This window comes from Bos grunniens, chromosome 14 (assembly GCF_055505025.1).
Source record: "Bos grunniens cultivar Pamir isolate PY7600 chromosome 14, Bosgru_T2T1.0, whole genome shotgun sequence".
NCBI classification, from domain to species: domain Eukaryota; kingdom Metazoa; phylum Chordata; class Mammalia; order Artiodactyla; family Bovidae; genus Bos; species Bos grunniens.
The window spans coordinates 50,833,236-50,853,042 of record NC_141178.1 but is presented as its reverse complement, the minus strand read 5'-3'; the positions used below and the strand labels follow the sequence as shown (position 1 = coordinate 50,853,042).

Below are 19,807 nucleotides of genomic sequence, written 5' to 3'. Positions count from 1 at the left end.
GTGTTTTTACATATTTGTAAAATTTGGAGACTGTTGCTTGGTAGGAATGATATGAAGCTCAGGTCCTGCGTAATATGTGCTTATTGCTCAGAAAAATATTAAAGGAAGACTCCTCTGGAGTATGACTAAGAGACCCAGTCAGAATCTTCTCTTTCTAAATATAAAGCCAAACATACTTCTTGTCTCACTGTGCCCTCTCTTTATGAGTAGTTACATTTGGAATTTTGAAGACACTTTATTCCATGGTATACTCATGCCATTTTCATTAACATTGTGGAAATACAATCTAACTTTGAACTAAAAGCCACTGATTAAAATCTCCAAGTAATATTATGCAGCAAATAATGCCTGGGTTAAATATAAAAGCAGAGTAACTATGGAAAACTGGGCCATTCTTCTCATATGCAACCCCACAAGAGTTTTAATAAAATGTTTTGTATGGCACCAGAAATTGGTGCTGGCTGATCAAACAGGAAAGGAGTTTATTGTATAAATATTTATGGGAGAACAGGCTCACAGCTAAGAATCTGGGGATGATGTCCAACTACAGGCTGCAGAACAGGCCTGCTGAGTTTAACCATAACCTTCACTGTAGCTGCCCCCACCCCACCACCACTGTTTCTGTAGCGTGAGTTTGGCTGCTATTTTTAAAAAAATTATTTTACTGAAGTATACCTGACTTACAATGTGTTTAATTTTGGCTGTGCAGCAAAGTGACTTAGTTATACACATGTAATTTTTCCATTATGGTTTATTATAGGATATTGAATATAGTTCTCTGTGCTTATACAGTAGGGCCTTGTTTATCCATCCGTATATAAAACTTTTATCTGCTAACCTCAACCTCTCACTTAGTCTCTCCCTCAACCCCCTCCCCCTTGGCAACCACAGTTCTGTTCTCTATGTCTGTGAGTCTGTTTCAGTTTTATAGATGAGTTCATTTGTGTCCTATTTTAAATTCCACATGTAATTCATGATATATGGTATTTGTTTTTCTCTTTTTGACTTCACTTAGTACGATAATCTCTAGGTCCTTCCATGTTGCTACAGTTCAGTTCAGTTGCTCAGTCATGTCTGACTCTTTGTGACCCCATGGACCACAGCACACCAGGCTACCATGTCCATCACCAATTTCCAGAGTTTACCCAAACTCCTCTCCATTGAGTCGGTGATGCCATTCAACCATCTCACTCTCTATCGTCCCCTTCTCATTCCACCTTAAATCTTTCCCAGCATCAGGTGGCCAAAGTATTGGAGTTTCATTCAGCTTTAACATCAGTCCTTCCAATGAATATTTAGGATGGATTTCCTTTAGGATGGACTGGTTGGATATCCTTGCAGTCCAAGGCACTCTCAAGAGTCCTCTCTAACACCACAGCTCAAAAGCATCAATTCTTCGGCACTCAGCTTTCTTTATAGTCCAACTCTCACATCCATACATGACTACTGGAAAAACCAATGCCTTGACTAGATCAACCTTTGTTTTCAAAGTAATATCTCTGCTTTTTAATATGCTGTCTAGATTGGTCATAGCTTTTCTCCCAAGGAGCAAGCATCTTTTAATTTCATGGCTACAGTCACCATCTGTAGTGATTTTGGAGCCCCCAAAAATAAAGTCTGCCACTGTTTCCACTGTTTCCCCATCTATTTGCCATGAAGTGATGGGACCAGATGCTATGATCTTCGTTTTCTAAATGTTGAGTTTTCAGCCAACTTTTTCACTCTCCTCTTTCACTTTCATCAAGAGGCTTTTTAGTTCTTCTTAGCTTTCTGCCATAAGGGTGGTGTCATCTGCATATCTGAGGTTATTGATATTTCTCCCAGCAATCTTGATTCCAGCTTGTGCTTCCTTCCTTGTGCCCAGCGTTTGTCATTATCTACTCTGCATATATGTTAAATAAGCACGGTGACAATATACAGCCTCGATGAACTCCTTTTCCTATTTGGTATCAGTCTGTTGTTCCATGTCCAGTTCTAACTGTTGCTTCCTGACCTGCATACAGATTCTCAGGAGGCAGGTCAGGTGGTCTGGTATTCCCATCTCTTTAAGAATTTTCCAGAGTCTGTTGGTGGTCCACACAGTCAAAGGCTTTAGCATAGTCAATAAAGCAGAAATAGATGTTTTTCTGGAACTCTCTTGCTTTTTTGATGATCCAGTGGATGTTGGCAATTTGATCTCTGGTTCCTCTGCCTTTTCTAAAACCAGCTTGAACATCTGGAAGTTCATGGTTCATGTGTTGTTGTAGCCTGGCTTGGAGAATTTTGAGCATTACTTTACTAGCTTGTGAGATGAGTTCAATTGTGCAGTAGTTTGAGCATTCTTTGGCATTGCCTTTCTTTGGGATTGGAATGAAAACTGATCTTTTCCGGTACTGTGGCCACTGCTGAGTTTTCCAAATTTGCTGGCATATGGAGTGAAGCACTTTCACAGCTTCATCTTTTAGGATCTGAAATAGCTCTACTGGAATTCTATCACCTCCACTAGCTTTGTTCGTAGTGATGCTTCCTAAGGCCCACTTGACTTCATATTCCAGTATGTCTGGCTCTAGGTGAGTGATCACACCATCTCAGTTATCTGGGTTATGAAGCTCTTTTTTGTACAGTTCTTCTGTGTATTCTTGCCACCTCTTTTTAATATCTTCTGCTTCTGTTGGGTCCATACCATTTCTGTCCTTTATTGAGCCCATCTTTGCATGAAATGTTCCTTTGGCATCTCTAATTTTCTTGAAGGGATCTCTAGTCTTTCCCATTCTGTTGTTTTCCTCTATTCCTTTGCATTGATCACTGAAGAAGGCTTTCTTATCTCTTCTTGCTGTTCTTTGGAACTCTGCATTCAAAAGGATATATCTTTCCTTTTCTCCTTTGCTTGTTGCTTCTCTTCTTTTCACAGCTATTTGTAAGGCCTCCTCAGACAACCAGTTTGCCTTTTTGCATTTCTTTTTCTTGGGGTTGGTCTTGATCCCTGTCTCCTGTACAGTGTCATGAATCTCCGTCCATAGTTCATCAGGCACTCTATCAGATCTAGTCCCTTAAATCTATTTCTCACTTCCACTGTATAATCATAAGGGATTTGATTTAGGTCATACCTGAATGGTCTAGTGGTTTCCCCTACTTTCTTCAATTTAAGTCTGAAATTGGCAATAAGGAGTTCATGATCTGAGTCACAGTCAGCTGCTGGTCTTGTTTTTGTTGACTGTATAGCACTTCTCCATTTTTGGCTGCAAAGAATATAATCAATCTGATTTCGGTGTTGACCATCTGGTGATATCCATGTGTAGAGTCTTCTCTTGTGTTGTTGGAAGAGGGTGTTTGCTATGACCAGTGCATTCTCTTGGCAAAACTCTATTAGCCTTTGCCCTGCTTCATTCTGTACTCCAGGGCCAAATTTGCCTGTTACTCCATGTTGCTACAAAAGACTTTATTTCATTCTTTGTTATAGCTGGGTAACATTCCATTGTATGTGTATGTGTATACACACCACATCTTCTTTAGCCATTCATCTGTCAGTGGATATTTGGTTTGTTTCTATGTCTTGGCTATTGTGAACAGTGCTGCTCTGAACACTGGGGTGCATGTATCTTTTTTGAATTAGAGTTTTGTCTGGTTGGCTGCTATTTTTGCCACCTCATGGATGCTGAGCGGTACTTACTCTTCCTCAAGTTGCTCACTTAAAAAAAAAAATTCCTGTATTAAAAAATTGTTACAAACATATAATATGAGACTTACCCTCTTACTGCATTTTTATGTGTGTAATCCAGTATTGTTAACTATAGGCATGATGTTATAAAGAGATCTCTAGGGCTTATCTTACATAACTGAAACTTAATGACTATTGAATAGCAACTCTCACTTCTGGGCCTATTATCAGGGGAGCCTAAGTCACATGCTTGTATTCTGTGTGTTGGGCAAATGATACTAAGCTTATTTCTGGGTTTCACCTTGGGAACCCAGGATTTTTACATCTTCATATTTCCCTAGACATGGGCAAGGGTATTCTAGGGTGCTAACCAAACAGAAATTATAATAAACATCCAGTATAGAGTTTAATGTTTTTAACTAGGATCCAAATGGTTCATTTTCAAATAATGTATATTTATATATTCAAACGAATAAGGCCCAGTAATTTCAAAGTCCTTGTTGACCAAGACAAAGCCATGTATAATCTTCAGCAATGATTCTTTTTTATAAATGTATGTATTTAATTCTTTATTTTTGACTGCACTGGGTCTTCGTTGCTGTGCATGTGCATTCTCTAGTTGTGGTGGGTGGGGGCTACTTTCTAGCTGTGCGCTAGTTTCTCAGTGTAGTGGCTTCTCGTTGCAGAGCATGGGCTCTAAGTGTGTGGGCTCAGTCATTGTGGCCCACAGGCTTAGTTGCTCCCGGCATGTGGGGTCTTGCTGGACCAGGGATCCAACTAGTGTCCCTTGCATTGCAAAGTGAACTCTTAGCCACTGAGCCACCAGGAGAGCCCCAGAAATGATTTCTAGAATTCCTTCTTTACTCTCCTATCCGTTATCCTATGAACTGCAGCTGCCTGTGCCTCCTGCCCTCAAAGGCCCTGGGAAAGTTCCCATCTGTCAAAGGAGCCTCCCACTCCTCTTCTGCTTTCTTCACTTCTTCCCCCAGTTCCCTATCGCAAAAACTTAAGAAGGGTCTGCTAGGGAAGAATGCACGTTGGAGGGAGGCAGAGAAAAGAGACTAAGACACATGAAGCTAGAATTCTCTTTAGCCTTTAAAAGAAGGGGAATAGATAGGGAAAGACAGTGGTATGCTGAAAATTTGTATCCAGGTATAAGAGAAACACTTGTAGTAGTATACTTGGAATGATTAATTGGCTAACAAAATATGCAGATTGCTATAAGATCTGTGGTTGAAATGTTGTTTGTGACTCAAAGTCTTCTATATAAAAGCAGCTTAAAGATGATAAAAAAGAACAGACTGAAGTTATTGTAAAGGAAACATAAAGGCTAGTGTTCATATTTGAAAGTCTTTCAGTTGTGTCCAACTCTTAGTGACCCTCTGGATTGTAGCTCACTAGGCTCCTCTGTCCATGGAATTCTCCAGGCAAGAATACTGGAGTGAGTTGCCATTACCTTCTCCAAGGAATCTTCCTAACCCAAGGATTGAAACCTTGGCATCCTGCATTGCAGGCAGATATTTTTTACTGTCTGAGCCACCAGGGAAGCCCAGTGTTCATATTTATGACAGTAAAAAAAAAATTGATTTCAAGTTCCCAGTATAGAATTCTTTAGTTAATAGTATCTCAGAGTTACTATTATTGTTCTAAATGATTGATTGATTCTTGGACACTCCTGCTTAGCTCGGTTCTACCTCTTTAGGATCTCCCCTGATAGTTGGTGATAGGTGCTGCAGTGGCACTTACTTCAAATATTCATTCTTTTATGAAATTCCCTTGACACTGGCACAAAGCCATTGAAGTGTCTCTTTATGTCTGCTGCTCTACCAAATGAAAACCTTACACAAGATTTCAGACCACTGTTGCTTGAGATAGGACAGCTGGATCTGAAAACATCCAGCAACACAATTTCTACTGAGCAGATGTCAGATAGCTTCCTTTAGAATAGTGGATACAGCTTTACATTACTGAAGAATTCTACCTAGGGTAGCAGAGATCTGTGCTTCTGCCAGAAGTATAACTGCAGAAATAGAAATTCAATAACTGAACCTAACAGTAGTCCTTTGGTTGTTGCAAATGATTTCTTCCAGAGCATTTGCCCTGAACTGTTGGCTCATTTTCTTGGGGTGGTGGGGCTGGGTGTCTTTGTTATCTTTTAGATCTTGCCAACTGGGGCAGCATTTACTTGTGAGACAGTTTAAACATTCAAACACACTGTTTCAGTGTTTTGTGGGAAGCTCTCCTGTTAGTTGAACTCATAAATTATAAGGTGAATAGTACTCCAGAGTCTATATGCTATAACATCTCGTGTTTCTGATATGGTTCTCTCCCCTTGCCTGGGCTGGTGGAATAGGCATTGATGCTCCATGGCAGAAACTCCCGTAGTGCCTCTCCTGGGGAAAGAGGAAGTGGTCCTAAAAGTGATCATTGTGGAAATATGCGGGGGGTGGCGGTTGGGATTGGCAGTGCGTAGAAATGAAGAATGGAGCCTGCTTCAGAAGAACTTCAAGTCGCCTTTAGGTTCATGCGCATTTGTTCAGATGTCTTTGCAGTTCTCAGTGCAATTTGTTTTGTGAAATATATTTGGTATTCAGTGTAGCTGTTTTCAGGTTTATTATGCAATATTCTGATTCATAAAAATATTCCATTAAATGCAATCGCTCATGTAATTACTTTGCTTAATCTGCAGCATACTTTAATTAATGTTGCACAGAATTCTGATTTAATCAATTAGATTTGATCTAGTATAACTTAGCTATAAATACTTTTTATGATGCAGCAACCCCTAATAATTATTGGGAGCTAAGGTAATATGTGACCCTACCTAAAATGAACAAGCTTCCTATGTTAGGAAAAGTAAATCATCATTTGAACTATAATTTTAGTGTTTTAAAAAAGTAAACTATGAAGAGTGGATTGTTCTATTTCCATTAATCGTCTACTAAAAACAACCTCATTGGTAGTGTTAGGACTTAAAAATATGCTTATTTGCATCTATTCCCCAGCAACCTTGAGAACAAAATATTAAGCTCAAGCAAGATTCACCCACTTCCTTTAAAAAAATTTTTTTGGCAATGCCACCCAGTTTCTAGACTTGGGTTTGAACCTGGGCCACAGCACTGAAACCCTGGACTCCTAGCCATGAGGCCACCAGGGAACTCCCAAGATCCATCACTTCTGGGGTGTGTGAACAGTATCTCAGGATGTTTGTTCACTGTCCTGGGTTGAGTTTTCTCTTCCTCCCAGAAAAGATACTTTGAAGTTGTAACTCCCCTAGTACCTGGGGCTGTGACCTTGTTTGGAAATGGGGTCATTGCAGATAGAACTAGTTGAGATCATACTGAAGGAGGGTGGGTCCCCAGTGGCTGGTGGCCTTATAAGAGGACCGCCATATGACGACAGAGACACATGGGGAGAAGGCCATGTGAAAGAAGCTGAGTTTGAAGTTAAGTACTGCAAGTAAGGAACACTAAAGATTCTAGCAACCCACCAGAAACAAGGAAGAGCCAGAGAGGATTCTCCTTCAGGTTTCAGAGGGAGCACAGTCCTGCTGACACCTTGATTTTGGACTTTAGCCTTTTAGAACCCTGACACAACAGATTTCTGTGTTTGTTAAGCCACCCAATTTGTGGTGTTTTATTATAGTATTTCTTGGGAGTAAAAACAACCCAACATAACCAGGATTTGTTAAATTATTAACAAAAGTGAAGGATGGGGGTGTGTATCTTGCTAAACTATTAAAATTCAGGTGCTAAACTATTAAAAATTTTTTTAATTTGAAGTTAACCATTTACATTCCTAAGCAAGTATAGATGTAATTATAACACTTTTTGTTTCCAGCACACCCTCCTCACGCACACAGCACCTAGCAAAATGCTTTGAACGTAAATTATCCAACAGTACGGAATTTTAAAGCTCAGTTTAAAAAGATTAAAAAATGAAAATAGCCTATAAATATTAAAATACCCGCTTATAGAACTTGAGCTGTAAAATATATAGTGCTCCTGAAATGTGAGAATAAGCATTGAAAAGAATTTACATGAGGTTCATCAAGGCAAAATTTCATCTTGAATCTATTTGTGGATAACAAATTATATACCCAGCTAGTTTGTGGATTATTCAGATTCTATATTTTCTGTCACCCTTGTTTTGACTTTGAAAAAATTACCTTTAGCACCTATGCTATATGAAGGGCAGGGATAAATAATAAAAATTTAAGTTCTAGGTATTAACTTGCTAACAGATCTTATTTCAGAGGATATAGAAAAAGTAGAATTAAAAAAAATTATTTATTTGGCTGTGCTGGGTTTTAGTTGCCACACGTGGGATTTAATTCCCTGATGAGGGATCAAACTTGTGACCTCTGCTTTGGTAGCATGGAGTCTTAGCCACTGGACCACCAGGGAAGTCCCTAGAAATTTAAAATACAATGAAAAATGAATTTGGGGGATTATCTGTAAATTCTTTTTTTCTCCCTGAATATTCAAGAGTTGACTGTGGTTGGTTGTCATAGGGGTGATAAAGTTTGGAAAGGTATCAGTAGGCAAAGCATCTGGATCTAGACACAGGCAGCCAGCAGAACAAGGGCAACACAGCAGATTCCCAGTTGAAAGGATAAGGGTCCATGAAGGCCGCCAGAGGCCTCCAGGTGATGGTGTGCATCTTTGCCAGATCCTTTGAGAAGCAGCCCCTTTGCATTCTTGGGTCTTTATGACTTAGGGTCTCCTGGTTGCGTCTGGACACTTTGTGTGTGTGAAAGCGTTATTCTCTCAGTTGTGTCCAGCTCTGCAATCCCATGGACTGTAGACCGCCAGGCTCCTATGTCTATGGAATTCTCCAGGCAAGAATATTGGAGTGTGTTGCCATTCCCTTCTCCAGAGGATCTTCCTGACCCAGGGATCAAACCCCGGTCTTCTGCATTGCAGACAGATTCTTTGCACTTTGGCTTTTGCCTATTCTCTGGGTAGAAGTAAATAGTATAAACTAACCCCCAAACATACATGATTTCTGAACATTTACTGCCAGAAGGAATGAGTTGAAGTTTAAATTCCCAGGTGCAATCATCTTTAGCAGGACTGAGCCCCAAACCTGCCTGAGATTCATTTCTACAATATATAACTGGGACTATAAGATAAAAAAGATAAATCAGTTTTGTAAAACATAGATAAAGCTACTATTTCCTGTTTTTCTACTATAGTCTAGGTTCTATGCCAGGCATTCAACGGATAACCTTATTTAATATTAAATTAAATTTTGATTATTTTTTATTGAAATAATGTCTATTTTACAAACATCAACAGACAGGAAGGTGAGTAGTTTGAGAGTTTGTTTTTTAAAAAAAATACTCTTCCTAACTATCACAGCATTGTTAATTGGTTATACTCCAATATAATACAAAAAATTTTTTTTAAATCTTCCTTTTAAAAGGGATATACTTCATGATATTTTTCATAATTAAAAAGAGTCAAATAATATGACAAGTGAAAAGTGAAAATGTTAGTTGCTCAGTCATGTCTGACTCTTCGCGACCCCGTGGACTGTAGCCTTCCAGGGTCCTTTATCCATGGGATTTCCTACGCAAGAATACTGGAGTGGGTAGCCATTCCCTTCTCCAGGAGTTCTTCCCGACCCAGGGTTCAAACCGTGTCTCCTGCGTTGCAGTCAGATTCTTTACTGTCTGAGCTACCAGGGAAGCCCTAACATAACAAGGCTTATATCAAAAACAGCAATACCCTGCTCCATCCTCCTTATTTCCAGTTCTCTGTTATTAGTCCAATAATTCTTAATCATTAAAATTGCCTTCTAGAACTTACTTTATTATTTCTAAATAATATATGAATACTGATTTTTAAAAATTTTTTTGTTTGGTTTTAGATCTTGTCTATTGACCTATTACAGCAGACAAAGATTTAACTCTGTACACCCTCCTCTCATATACATTCACCTCTTTCTATCCTTCTCATATATTTATATCAGTTTTTGGTTAAATCAGTATTTAGAGCTGACATTTTAATGATATAGGTATTATTTATAGCTAAGTGACACAGTTCAGTTCAGTTGCTCAGTCATGTCCGACTCGTTGCGACCCCACGAATCGCAGCATGCCAGGCCTCCCTCTCTATCACCAACTCCCTGAGTCTACCCAAACCCATGTCCATTGAGTTGGTGATGCCATCCAGCCATCTCATCCTCTGTCGTCCCCTTCTTCTCCTGCCCCCAATCCCTCCCAGCATCAGGGCCTTTTCCAATGAGTCAACTCTTCGCATGAGGTGGCCAAAGTATTGGAATCTCAGCCTCAGCATCAGTCCTTCCAATGAACACCCAGGACTGATCTCCTTTAGGATGGACTGGTAGGATCTCCTTGAAGTTCAGGGGACTCTCATGAGTCTTCTCCAACACCACAGTTCAAAAGCATCAATTATTTGGCATTCAGCTTTCTTCACAGTCCAACTCTCACATCCATACATGACCACTGGAAAAACCATAGCTTTGACTAGACAGACCTTTTTTGGCAAAGTAATATCTCTGCTTTTCAATATGCTATCTGGGTTGGTCATAATTTGCCTTCCAAGGAGTAAGCGTCTTTTAATTTCATGGCTGCAGTCACCATCTGCAGTGATTTTGGAGACCAAAAAAATAAAGTCTGACACTGTTTCCACTGTTTCTCCATCTATTTGCCATGAAGTGATGGGACCAGATTGACTTGTTTTCTGTGATTATGGTTTCAGTGTGTCTGCCATAATCACAGAAAACTAATCTATCTGGTCCCATCACTTCATGGGAAATAGATGGGGAAACAGTGGAAACAGTGTCAGACTTTATTTTTTGGGGGGCTCCAAAATCCCTGCAGATGGTGATTGTAGCCATGAAATTAAAAAGACGCTTACTCCTTGGAAGAAAAGTTATGACCAACCTAGATAGCATATTCAAAAGCAGAGACATTACTTTGCCAACAAAGGTCCGTCTAGTCAAGGCTATGGTTTTCCCAGTGGTCATGTATGGATGTGAGAGTTGGACTGTGAAGAAGGCTGAGCGCCGAAGAATTGATGCTTTTGAACTGTGGTGTTGGAGAAGACTCTTGAGATTCCCTTGGACTGCAAGGAGATCCAACCAGTCCATCCTGAAGGAGATCAGCCCTGGGATTTCTTTGGAAGGAATGATGCTAAAGCTGAAACTCCAGTACTTTGGTCACCTCATGTGAAGAGTTGACTCATTGGAAAAGACTTTGATGCTGGGAGTGATTGGGGGCAGTAGGAGAAGGGGATGACAGAGAATAAGATAGCTGGATGGCATCACTGACTTGATGGATGTGAGTCTGAGTGAACTCTGGGAGTTGGTGATGGACAGGGAGGCCTGGTGTGCTATGATTCATGGGGTCGCAAAGAGTTGGACACGACTGAGCAACTGAAGTGAACTGAACTATACTGATGGGACCAGATGCCATGATCTTTGTTTTCTGAATGTTGAGCTTTAAGCCAACTTTTTCACTCTCCTCTTTCACTTTTATCAAGAGGCTTTTTAGTTCCTCTTCATTTTCTGCCATAAGGGTGGTATCATCTGCATATCTGAGGTTATTGATATTTCTCCCGGCAATCTTGATTCCAGCTAGTGCTTCTTCCAGCCCAGCATTTCTCATGATGTACTCTGCATTTAAGTTAAATAAGCAGGGTGACAATATACTGCCTTGACGTACTCCTTTTCCTATTTGCAACCAGTCTGTTGTTCCATGTCCAGTTCTAACTGTTGCTTCCTGACCTGCATACAGATTTCTCAAGAGGCAGATCAGGTGGTCTGGTATTCCCATCTCTTTCAGAATTTTCCACAGTTTATTGTGATCCACAAAGTCAAAGGCTTTGGCATAGTCAATAAAGCAGAAATAGATGTTTTTCTGGAATTCTCTTGCTTTTTCCATGATCCAGCGGATGTTGGCAATTTGATGTCTGGTTCCTCTGCCTTTTCTAAAACCAGCTTGAACATCTGGAAGTTCATGTTTCATGTATTGCTGAAGCCTGGCTTGGAGAATTTTGAGCATTACTTTTCTAGCATGTGAGATGAGTGCAATTGTGCAGTAGTTCAAACATTCTTTGGCATTGTCTTTCTTTGGGATTGGAATGACAACCCTTTTCCAGTCCTGTGGCCACTGCTGAGTTTTCCAAATTTGCTGGCCTATGGAGTGCAACACTTTCACAGCATCATCTTTCAGGATTTGGAATAGCTCCACTGGAATTCCATCGCCTCCACTAGCTTTGTTTGTAGTGATGCTTTCTAAGGCCCACTTGACTTCACATTCCAGGATGTCTGGCTCTAGGTCAGTGATCACATCATTGTGATTATCTGGGTCGTGAAGATCTTTTTTGCACAGTTGTGTGTGTTCTGGCCACCTCTTTTTAATATCTTCTGCTTCTGTTAGGTCCATACCATTTCTGTCCTTTATCAAGCCCATCTTTGCATGAAATGTTCCCTTGGAATCTCTAATTTTCCTGAAGAGATCTCTAGTCTTTCCCATTCTGTTGTTTTCCTCTATTTCTTTGCATTGTTCATTGAGGAAGGCTGTTTTTTTTAATCTCTCCTTGCTAGTCTTTGGAACTCTGCATTCAGATAAGAATAACTTTCCTTTTCTCCTTTTTTTTGGCTTCTCTTCTTTTCACAGCTATTTGTAAGGCCTCCTCAGACAGCCATTTTGCTTTTTTTGCATTTCCTTTCCATGGGGATGGTCTTGATCCCTGTCTCCTGTACAGTGTCACGAACCTCTGTTCATAGTTCACCAGGCACTCTTGTCTATCAGATCTAGTCCCTTAAATCTATTTCTCACTTCCAGTGTATAATCATAAGGGGTTTGATTTAGGTCATACCTGAACAGTCAAGTGGTTTTCCATACTTTCCTCAATTTAAGTCAGAATTTGGCAATAAGGAGTTCATGATCTGAGCCACAGTCAGCTCCTGGTCTTGTTTTTGCTGACTGTATATGATTATATTTCTTCTCAATTGCTGCTTGTTTTTGGTTAGCTTGGTTTCTGTGCTTTTATTACTAACTCATCCCTGAATTTTTGGATATAAGTGAAAATTGCCTCTGAGCATGTTTAAGTGTTCTGTTTCATATATATCTTGGAAAACTTCCTCTGAAGTCTTTAGTTTTCCTTCCCTTATGCCAAGTTAATCATTCTCTAAGGCTGGCACATGCTGTTGCTGGAAAGTTTCCCTTCACCATTATCTTGATTTTTTTTTTAAATGGAGAGGCAAATAATAATTTTATTTATTTTTAAACTGAGGTATAATTTATTTACAATGTTATGTTAGTTTCAGATGTACACCAAAGTGATTCAGTTATACGTTTATGTATTTTTCAGGTTGTGTTATATAATTTTGTTTGTTTGTTTTTGGCTGTGCTGGGTCTCTGTTGCTGTGCACGGGCTTTCTCTAGTCGTGCAGAGTGGGGGCTGTTCTCCGTGGGGTATGCCGGTTTCTCTTGCTGTGGAGCAGGGTTCTAGGTGCATGGGCTTCGGGAGTTGTGGCTCAGGGGCTCTAGCGTGCAGGCTCAATCGTTGTGGTGCACGGGCTTAGTTGCTCCATGGTAGGATCTTCCTGGACCAGGGATGGAACTGGTGTCCCTTGCATTGGCAGGTGGATTCTTACCCACTGTGCCACCAGAAAAGTCCCTTTTTCAGATTCTTTATCTTGAGATTTGTTTATTCTTTTTTATTTTTTAAAGCCAAATATAAATATTTATTAAGCAACCAAGCACAAGGCATGGACGTTCAAATCACACAACTGTAGAGATTTTTTTTCATTCTTTCCTCCTATGTTGAATTTCCTATTTTCTAGGATTTTACATTTTTATCTTCATTTAGACCCTTACTTTGGTAGAGCATATCCTTCAGGAGTTTTCAGAGAAAGATAACTAGGACTTCAGTTATATGAAAATGTCTATATTTTAGCCTGACATTTCATTGATTGTTTTGCTGGGTATAGATTTTTTTTCTGCTCGGCATGTGGGATCTTAGTTCTCCAACCAGGGATCGAATCTGCAACCCCCTACAGTGGAAGCACAGTCTTAACCACTGGACAGTCAGGGAAGGTGTGTTACAGATTTTTAGAATAGATTTTTCCTTCAAAAGTCTAAAGACATTTTTCTATCATCCAGCATCTGTGGTGCTGTTGAGACGTTTCCTGACACTCTGGTCCTTGTTTCTTTGCCATCACTTCTTTTTCTCTCTGGAACTTTTAAGGCTCATCCCTTTATCTTGGTGTTCATGATGTGTTTTGGTCAGCTAAATCCTCTGAGAGGATTTGCTTCTATCACATACTTGGAATGTATAACCAGTCTGGGATTAGTCAGAACTGAACTCTTGGCTAGAGGCCTATCAGACCATCTAGGTAGTCTGAATTGGGGTTGCAAACCTGGGTGAGGGCTCAGTGGCAGTCTGTCCCCTCTCTACTTTTGTCAGAATCTGAAATAATTAATTTGCCTTGGGGATCCATTGGTGGTAGTTTGGGCATTTATTTACACTGAAGGATTAGCACTTTGGAATTCCAGAATTTTGGTCAGAGGAGAATCTGCTATTAGATTTCCCACCCTGGACTCACGGTGGGCTTTGTTCTCTGTGACCACTCTCTGAAACGCTGTGGAAATCAGAGTCTGCACTCAGCTGATCTGACAGATGTTCTCAGTGGACCCCTTACCTTTCTAGGATCCTGTCTTCACTCAAAGCCTGCCCTGAGGTTTCTGTACTTCTTGATCTGATGTTTTAAATATGATTTTTAAAAATTACATATTGTCTAGAAGCTTGAGTTATTTCCACCAGTACAGATACTTATCCTATCATATTCTTAAAAATGGGAATCTATATCACCTTTTTAAAAAACATTAAAAAAATTTTTTGTAACAGTTGCTTTCCAAAGTTGTGTTAGTTTCTGCTGTGTAGCAAAGTGAATCAGCCACACATATACATATATTAATATCTCCTCTTTTTTGGATTTCCTTCCTATTTAGGTCAACACAGCACTGAGTAGAGTTCCCTGTGCTATACAGTCATCAATGCTATTAGTTACCTATTTTATATATAGTAGGGTATATATTGGAGATGGAAATGGCAACCCACTCCAGTGTTTTTGCCTGGAGAATCCCAGAGACAAGGGAGCCTGGTGGGCTGCTGTCTATGGGGGTCACACAGAGTCAGATACGACTGAAGTGACTTAGCAGCAGCAGCAGCAGGGTATATATGCCAATCCCAATTACCCAATCTACCCTATCCCACCCCCTGCTTGATATCATCCTTTTAAACCACAATTTCCTCAATTGAAAAATGGGAATGACAGTCGTGTCTGAAAGTGAAAGGTCACTCACTCTGTCTGTCTCTTTGTGACCCCATGGACTGTAGCCTGCTGGGCTCCTCGTCCATGAAATTCTCCAGGCAAGAGTACTAGAATGGGTAGCCATTCCCTTCTCCAGGGGATATTCCTGACCCAGGGATCAAACCCAGGTCTTCTGCATTGCAGGAGCTGGGACTGCAGATTCTGAGCCACCAGGGAAACCCAATAGTATTTGAGGAATTGGTGAGATTGCTAGTAAGTGTAAAGCTCTTAACACTGTGTGGCTCCTCAATTAATGTTTACTCTATTTTTTTTTAAGTGGAATTCTTAAAGTCTGAACATAACTGCCCTTCCTTGCTACATCTTTATAGGTGTTTGGTGCACTAATGCCAGCAGGTGATATGAATAATCTGAGGTCTTATTAGCCTGTATATTTATGATATTAAGAAATATATTTCTTTCCATTCTAAAATTTTCATTTTACATGAGAACCAAGTGATAAAACATGATTAGTAGCCTAGATTTTAATTGAGAACATGAGATTTATTGAAGTAGAATCCCCAATTTGTACATTTCTTGAGACAAATCAGAAAACATCCCCTCCCCACTTAAACAAATAAGACTGTAAATGGATAGAAAATGGATGTCTTCTCTTACAACAAAGTAGGCTATATATATATATTTTAACCATTTTTTTAAATTGCCACAGAGAATGGGATTGCATGAGAAGATTTTAAAGTCCACAGTTAGGTTCCCTCTCAGCAGTTGCCCTTCTCTGTAACAATATCCACCCACTTTCACATGAATCTTGCACAGAATCGGCTCTTTCTGGTGGTTGACCTGCCCCTTGGGGTGGCTCAGGGGCACTTCTTTAGTAGGTGCATTGTGATGTTCTTCACAGCCAGCATGGTCTCTGTACAGGTGGGTTTGATGAGTGTCTCTGGGAGTAAAAAGCCAAAATGCCCAGTGTCACGTAGTTCAAAAGCAAACGTGTAGGGTATTCCATTTTTGTAGGCCCAATCCATTGAGCTACCAGAACTCACATCTAAAAGTTAAAAAAAAAATGTCAACTTCACTAGAGTATGTAATTTTCAAAATGTATATATAGTACTTGCTTACTAAGCTATACTAAATCTTTCCACTTAAATACCCTTTCAACAGGAGCAATTTAACCAGAGTTCCTTAACATTGAGCTCATGGAACTTATAAATCATACCTGCTACCATCATAAATCATCCTAGCCACTTTCAGTCTGGTTCTTGCCTCTGACATTTATGAAAACTTTGCTCTTGGAGGATCTAGTCTATGCAGCAATGCTTTTCCAGTACAATGACCTCAATTTCTCAGCTTCAATTTCAATATCATTTCTCTCCACCCTCACTTCATTCACCAAGAAACATACCCATATTGTGGGCTTTTTTCTTCTCTTCCAAGGTCTAGAATATTGAAATTGTGATCTCAGAAAACCTCATTTCTTCTATATCCCCTGTTTTTCACTCCTGATGAACTTGTTCTTTGCCTTTACTTATTGCAGTTTCTAAGACTGCCCACAGGCTTCTTAGAATTTCATTGAACTCTCTAGCTGACTATGAATTACACCACTAAATTTCTCACTAGACCCTTCTTTTCTAGCCCTTTTCTGCTTTTGATTTACTAATTCTCAATTCCGAAGTCCAGTTTTTCCATTTTCGATCTCAATAGGGAGATGGAGAAAATCTGTTGTTGTAAATTCATTCATTCTGAAGTTTTTCTCCATTACCAGTGGTATTATAGGTGCCTTTTTCTAGACCTTCACTTACAGACCCTTCGTCATTCTCTTCTGGCCCCGCCCCTTACTTTATCACTGTTTCCACTCTCATCATCGGTAGTTAACTCAGCACCTCCTCTGCTTCCATCCCACTCTTCACCTTTATCCTAGCTCAGGAAGAAATGCTGCTGTCTTTTACACGTGACATTGTCTAATACTATTTTTTGTTGCCTTCTCTGGTAGTGAGAGGGTCCCTTCTCCAGGACCTTGTTTTGCTAATAGACCACCCCTTCTCTTGCATCCTCATTGACCAAACTGTCCCAGCCCTACTTCCTTAGAGCACTTCCTTCTCAAGATCCCTATGATATATTATCTTCTTTTTCTTCTTTCTTTTGTTTAGCTCTCAAAAGATAATCTATATATGTTGCGTCTACATCCTCAACCACTTTCAATCTGGTTCTTGCCTCTACCAGACTATGAAGCCTTTGTTCTTGAAGGTCACCTCTGACAGCGGGCCTAATCTCCTTTTTTTGTTTTTTCCTTGCTCAGATCACACTTTTAGCCTCTCAGCAGCATTTAACCTAGCTGATAGTCCATTCTGGCAACTCTCTCCTTCTGGCTTCTGTGACCTTACACACTCCAGCTTTCCGGCACAGAACTGAAAGCCCACACTGTGGGCTTGTACTGTGTCCAATCCCAGCACCTTCTGGGATTCTCTGTGCCTCAGTCTTCCTTTTGAAAAAGGGATCATAGTACCTCCTGCATAGAGTTGTTTTGAAAATTAAAGCAATCAGGATGCATTTGGTGTTACTGTTTAGTACCTTTAACCCCAAAGTGCCTAGTATGCAGTTTTTAGCATAACATGTTTTTAGTAATTAACTCATAAATGAATAAATTTTCATAGAAGAATCTTTATATACTTCTTCCTGAAGTTTATATGATCCAGCCTAACATAACACCATTATTTTAAAATTTTGCCTCTCAAATGATACCACTTTTTGATGCCATTTTTGCTAGGACAAGTTAGACAGAATTACATGACGATGACAATCAAATGACTCTGCTGTTTCCAAGGACCCCTTTGCTTCAGTTGGGGCCAGAAGGTAGGCTGCGGCTTCCTTGTCCCTCTGGGTTAGAGTCAGTCACTGGAACTGCAAATAGTAGCCATAGTAGCCGAAGTCAGAGACAATATTTGCCAACCCTTACATCATGGCGATATGACAGCCTCATTTCTATGGTAACAGGTTGCTCTCAGTAAATATAACACTATGACTGTCTTAATACCAAGCTGAAAGGTGAACTGTGAGTAAGGCTTTTTAAAAATTAATGTTTTTAGATTGTTAATATATATTGTATTGGCATTAACTGGTAATGTTAAAAATGTTAAAAATGTTAAAAATACTATATTTCCCCTTTCAAAGTGGCTCTTTTAAAAGACAGTTATAGAAAGGTCAGCAATAGACCAATGATCATTAACTTAAAAAAAATTATTTCTGATACTTAAGATATCACCATTACCAGGATAAACTTATAAACAATGTTAATTAACAAGTCAAGCATTTCTTCTGAAGGCTGAAGAAGTGATTGGTTAGAAATGGATAAATTGGTTATAATGGATAAATTAAAGAAATTGAGAAATCTGCTAGCTCATTGAAAAGTATAATTGAATGTCAATGTCTGTACACCCACATATAATGTACATTATATGATCCACTATATGATCATGGTGAGCTTCTAGAATGATACTAGATATTCAGGAATATATGGTTTCTCACTAGATTTTCTAAATCATATAGTCAATGAATTTTACTTTTAAATTTATTTTCGGCTACACTGGGTCTTTGTACATGGGCTCTCTAGTTGTGGAGAGTGGGGTCTTCTCCTGTGGTGTGTGGACCTCTCATTGTGGTGGCATCTCTCGTGGCTCCCAGGCACTAGGTGCTCAGGCTTCAGTGGTTGGGACACTTGGCCTAGTTGGCCCAAGGCATTTGGGATCTTCCTGGATTAAACCTGTGTCCCTGGCATCGGCAGGCAGATTTTTAACCACTGGGTCACCAGAGAAGTCTGTTAATGAATTGCAGAGTTTGAAAGACTATGGGAAAGGACCTAGTCCCATTCCTCATGCATCAGTCGTGCAAACTGAAGCCCAGGATTATCGTCTTTGTCAGGATTCCATCTAACTAGTGGCAGAATTAAGACTAGAATCCATGTCTCCTGGTTCTATATATGTCCAAGTTATGTCCATACACTGGAAAGAACTTGTTACTCTTTATTTCACATGAAATAGATATTTTAATTACCGTTCAAGAAGAAATTCAGTTGACGGTGTTATGTAAGAAACAGAATGTCATAACAAGAATGGTGAAGGAAAGGGATAAAAAGGAAGCTCTTTCAGAGCTGAAACATTACTTCATTTTCTTCTCAAGGCCCATTACCATTTCACAGGAGTTACACCTGCTTAAGGAGCCCATTTGGGTACTTTGTACTGTCATGAGATCTCAGTTCAACTCTGTAGTCTTTATTATGTGCTTAGCATATTCTCTGTGTAGGATTTATTTGAATTGGGACAGTCATTTCTATCAAGCAGCGTAAAACTAGTCAGACATAAACTTCTGTCTTCCTTGGCTAATTTGGTAGTCAAAAATTTCATTTTGGGGAGTAGGGAACGTATTTTCTCTCTCTCTTTTTTTTAAAGGGAAGTCATTACACAGGATATTGTTTCAAGAGATGATTCCAACACAGCATCCAAAGGAAACTTACACAATGTGCTGGAGGCAGGCCCGTATCGGTACTGTACCCCATGAACTGACCGAAGTGCATTCACAGCCTTATAAGCTGCAGATTCCTATTAATTTAAATGGAGAAATTATATCACATACATCACTGCATTGAAACCTTTAGAAACACCGACATGTTGTCTGAGCATTATCAGTACTCAATTTAGAGAACTCTGGGCACACTGATGAATAGCTGTATTTAATAGTAATATTGTTATTCTTTGTTGCATATTGCATTTTGCAATATGTTTTAGAGCACACTATTTCCCTTAATTTCTACAGTGAGCCAGTGATCAGTAATATTTCCATATAGACAAGGAAAGGAAGGCTCATCAA

General features: G+C 39.7%; 1 protein-coding gene and 1 long non-coding RNA gene across 18 annotated transcripts in view; one reads left to right on the top strand and one right to left on the bottom strand.

The window, feature by feature from the left end:
• The window catches only part of LOC147359396 (uncharacterized), a 414,201-nt gene that overhangs the window by 7,808 nt on the left and 386,586 nt on the right, over nt 1-19,807 (top strand). The window contains exons 2-3 of one of the 14 annotated variants that reach the window (XR_015140775.1): nt 15,134-15,202; nt 17,712-17,797. The exons of the other annotated variants lie outside the window; for them this stretch is intronic. This is a non-coding gene — a long non-coding RNA (uncharacterized LOC147359396). The remainder of the gene's footprint in view (nt 1-15,133; nt 15,203-17,711; nt 17,798-19,807) is intronic. 14 annotated transcript variants of the gene reach the window in all.
• CPA6 (carboxypeptidase A6) overlaps nt 15,470-19,807 on the bottom strand; it is a 296,877-nt gene continuing 292,539 nt past the window's right edge. For 3 of the 4 annotated variants that reach the window (XM_086336657.1, XM_086336654.1, XM_086336653.1), the window contains 2 exons: nt 19,455-19,539; nt 15,470-15,992 (listed from right to left, as the gene is read on the bottom strand). In XM_086336657.1, the coding sequence (XP_086192783.1) occupies nt 15,805-15,992; nt 19,455-19,539 (273 nt within the window). In that variant the 3' untranslated portion in view covers nt 15,470-15,804. The remainder of the gene's footprint in view (nt 15,993-19,454; nt 19,540-19,807) is intronic. The other variant, XM_086336656.1, reaches the window with a different exon arrangement.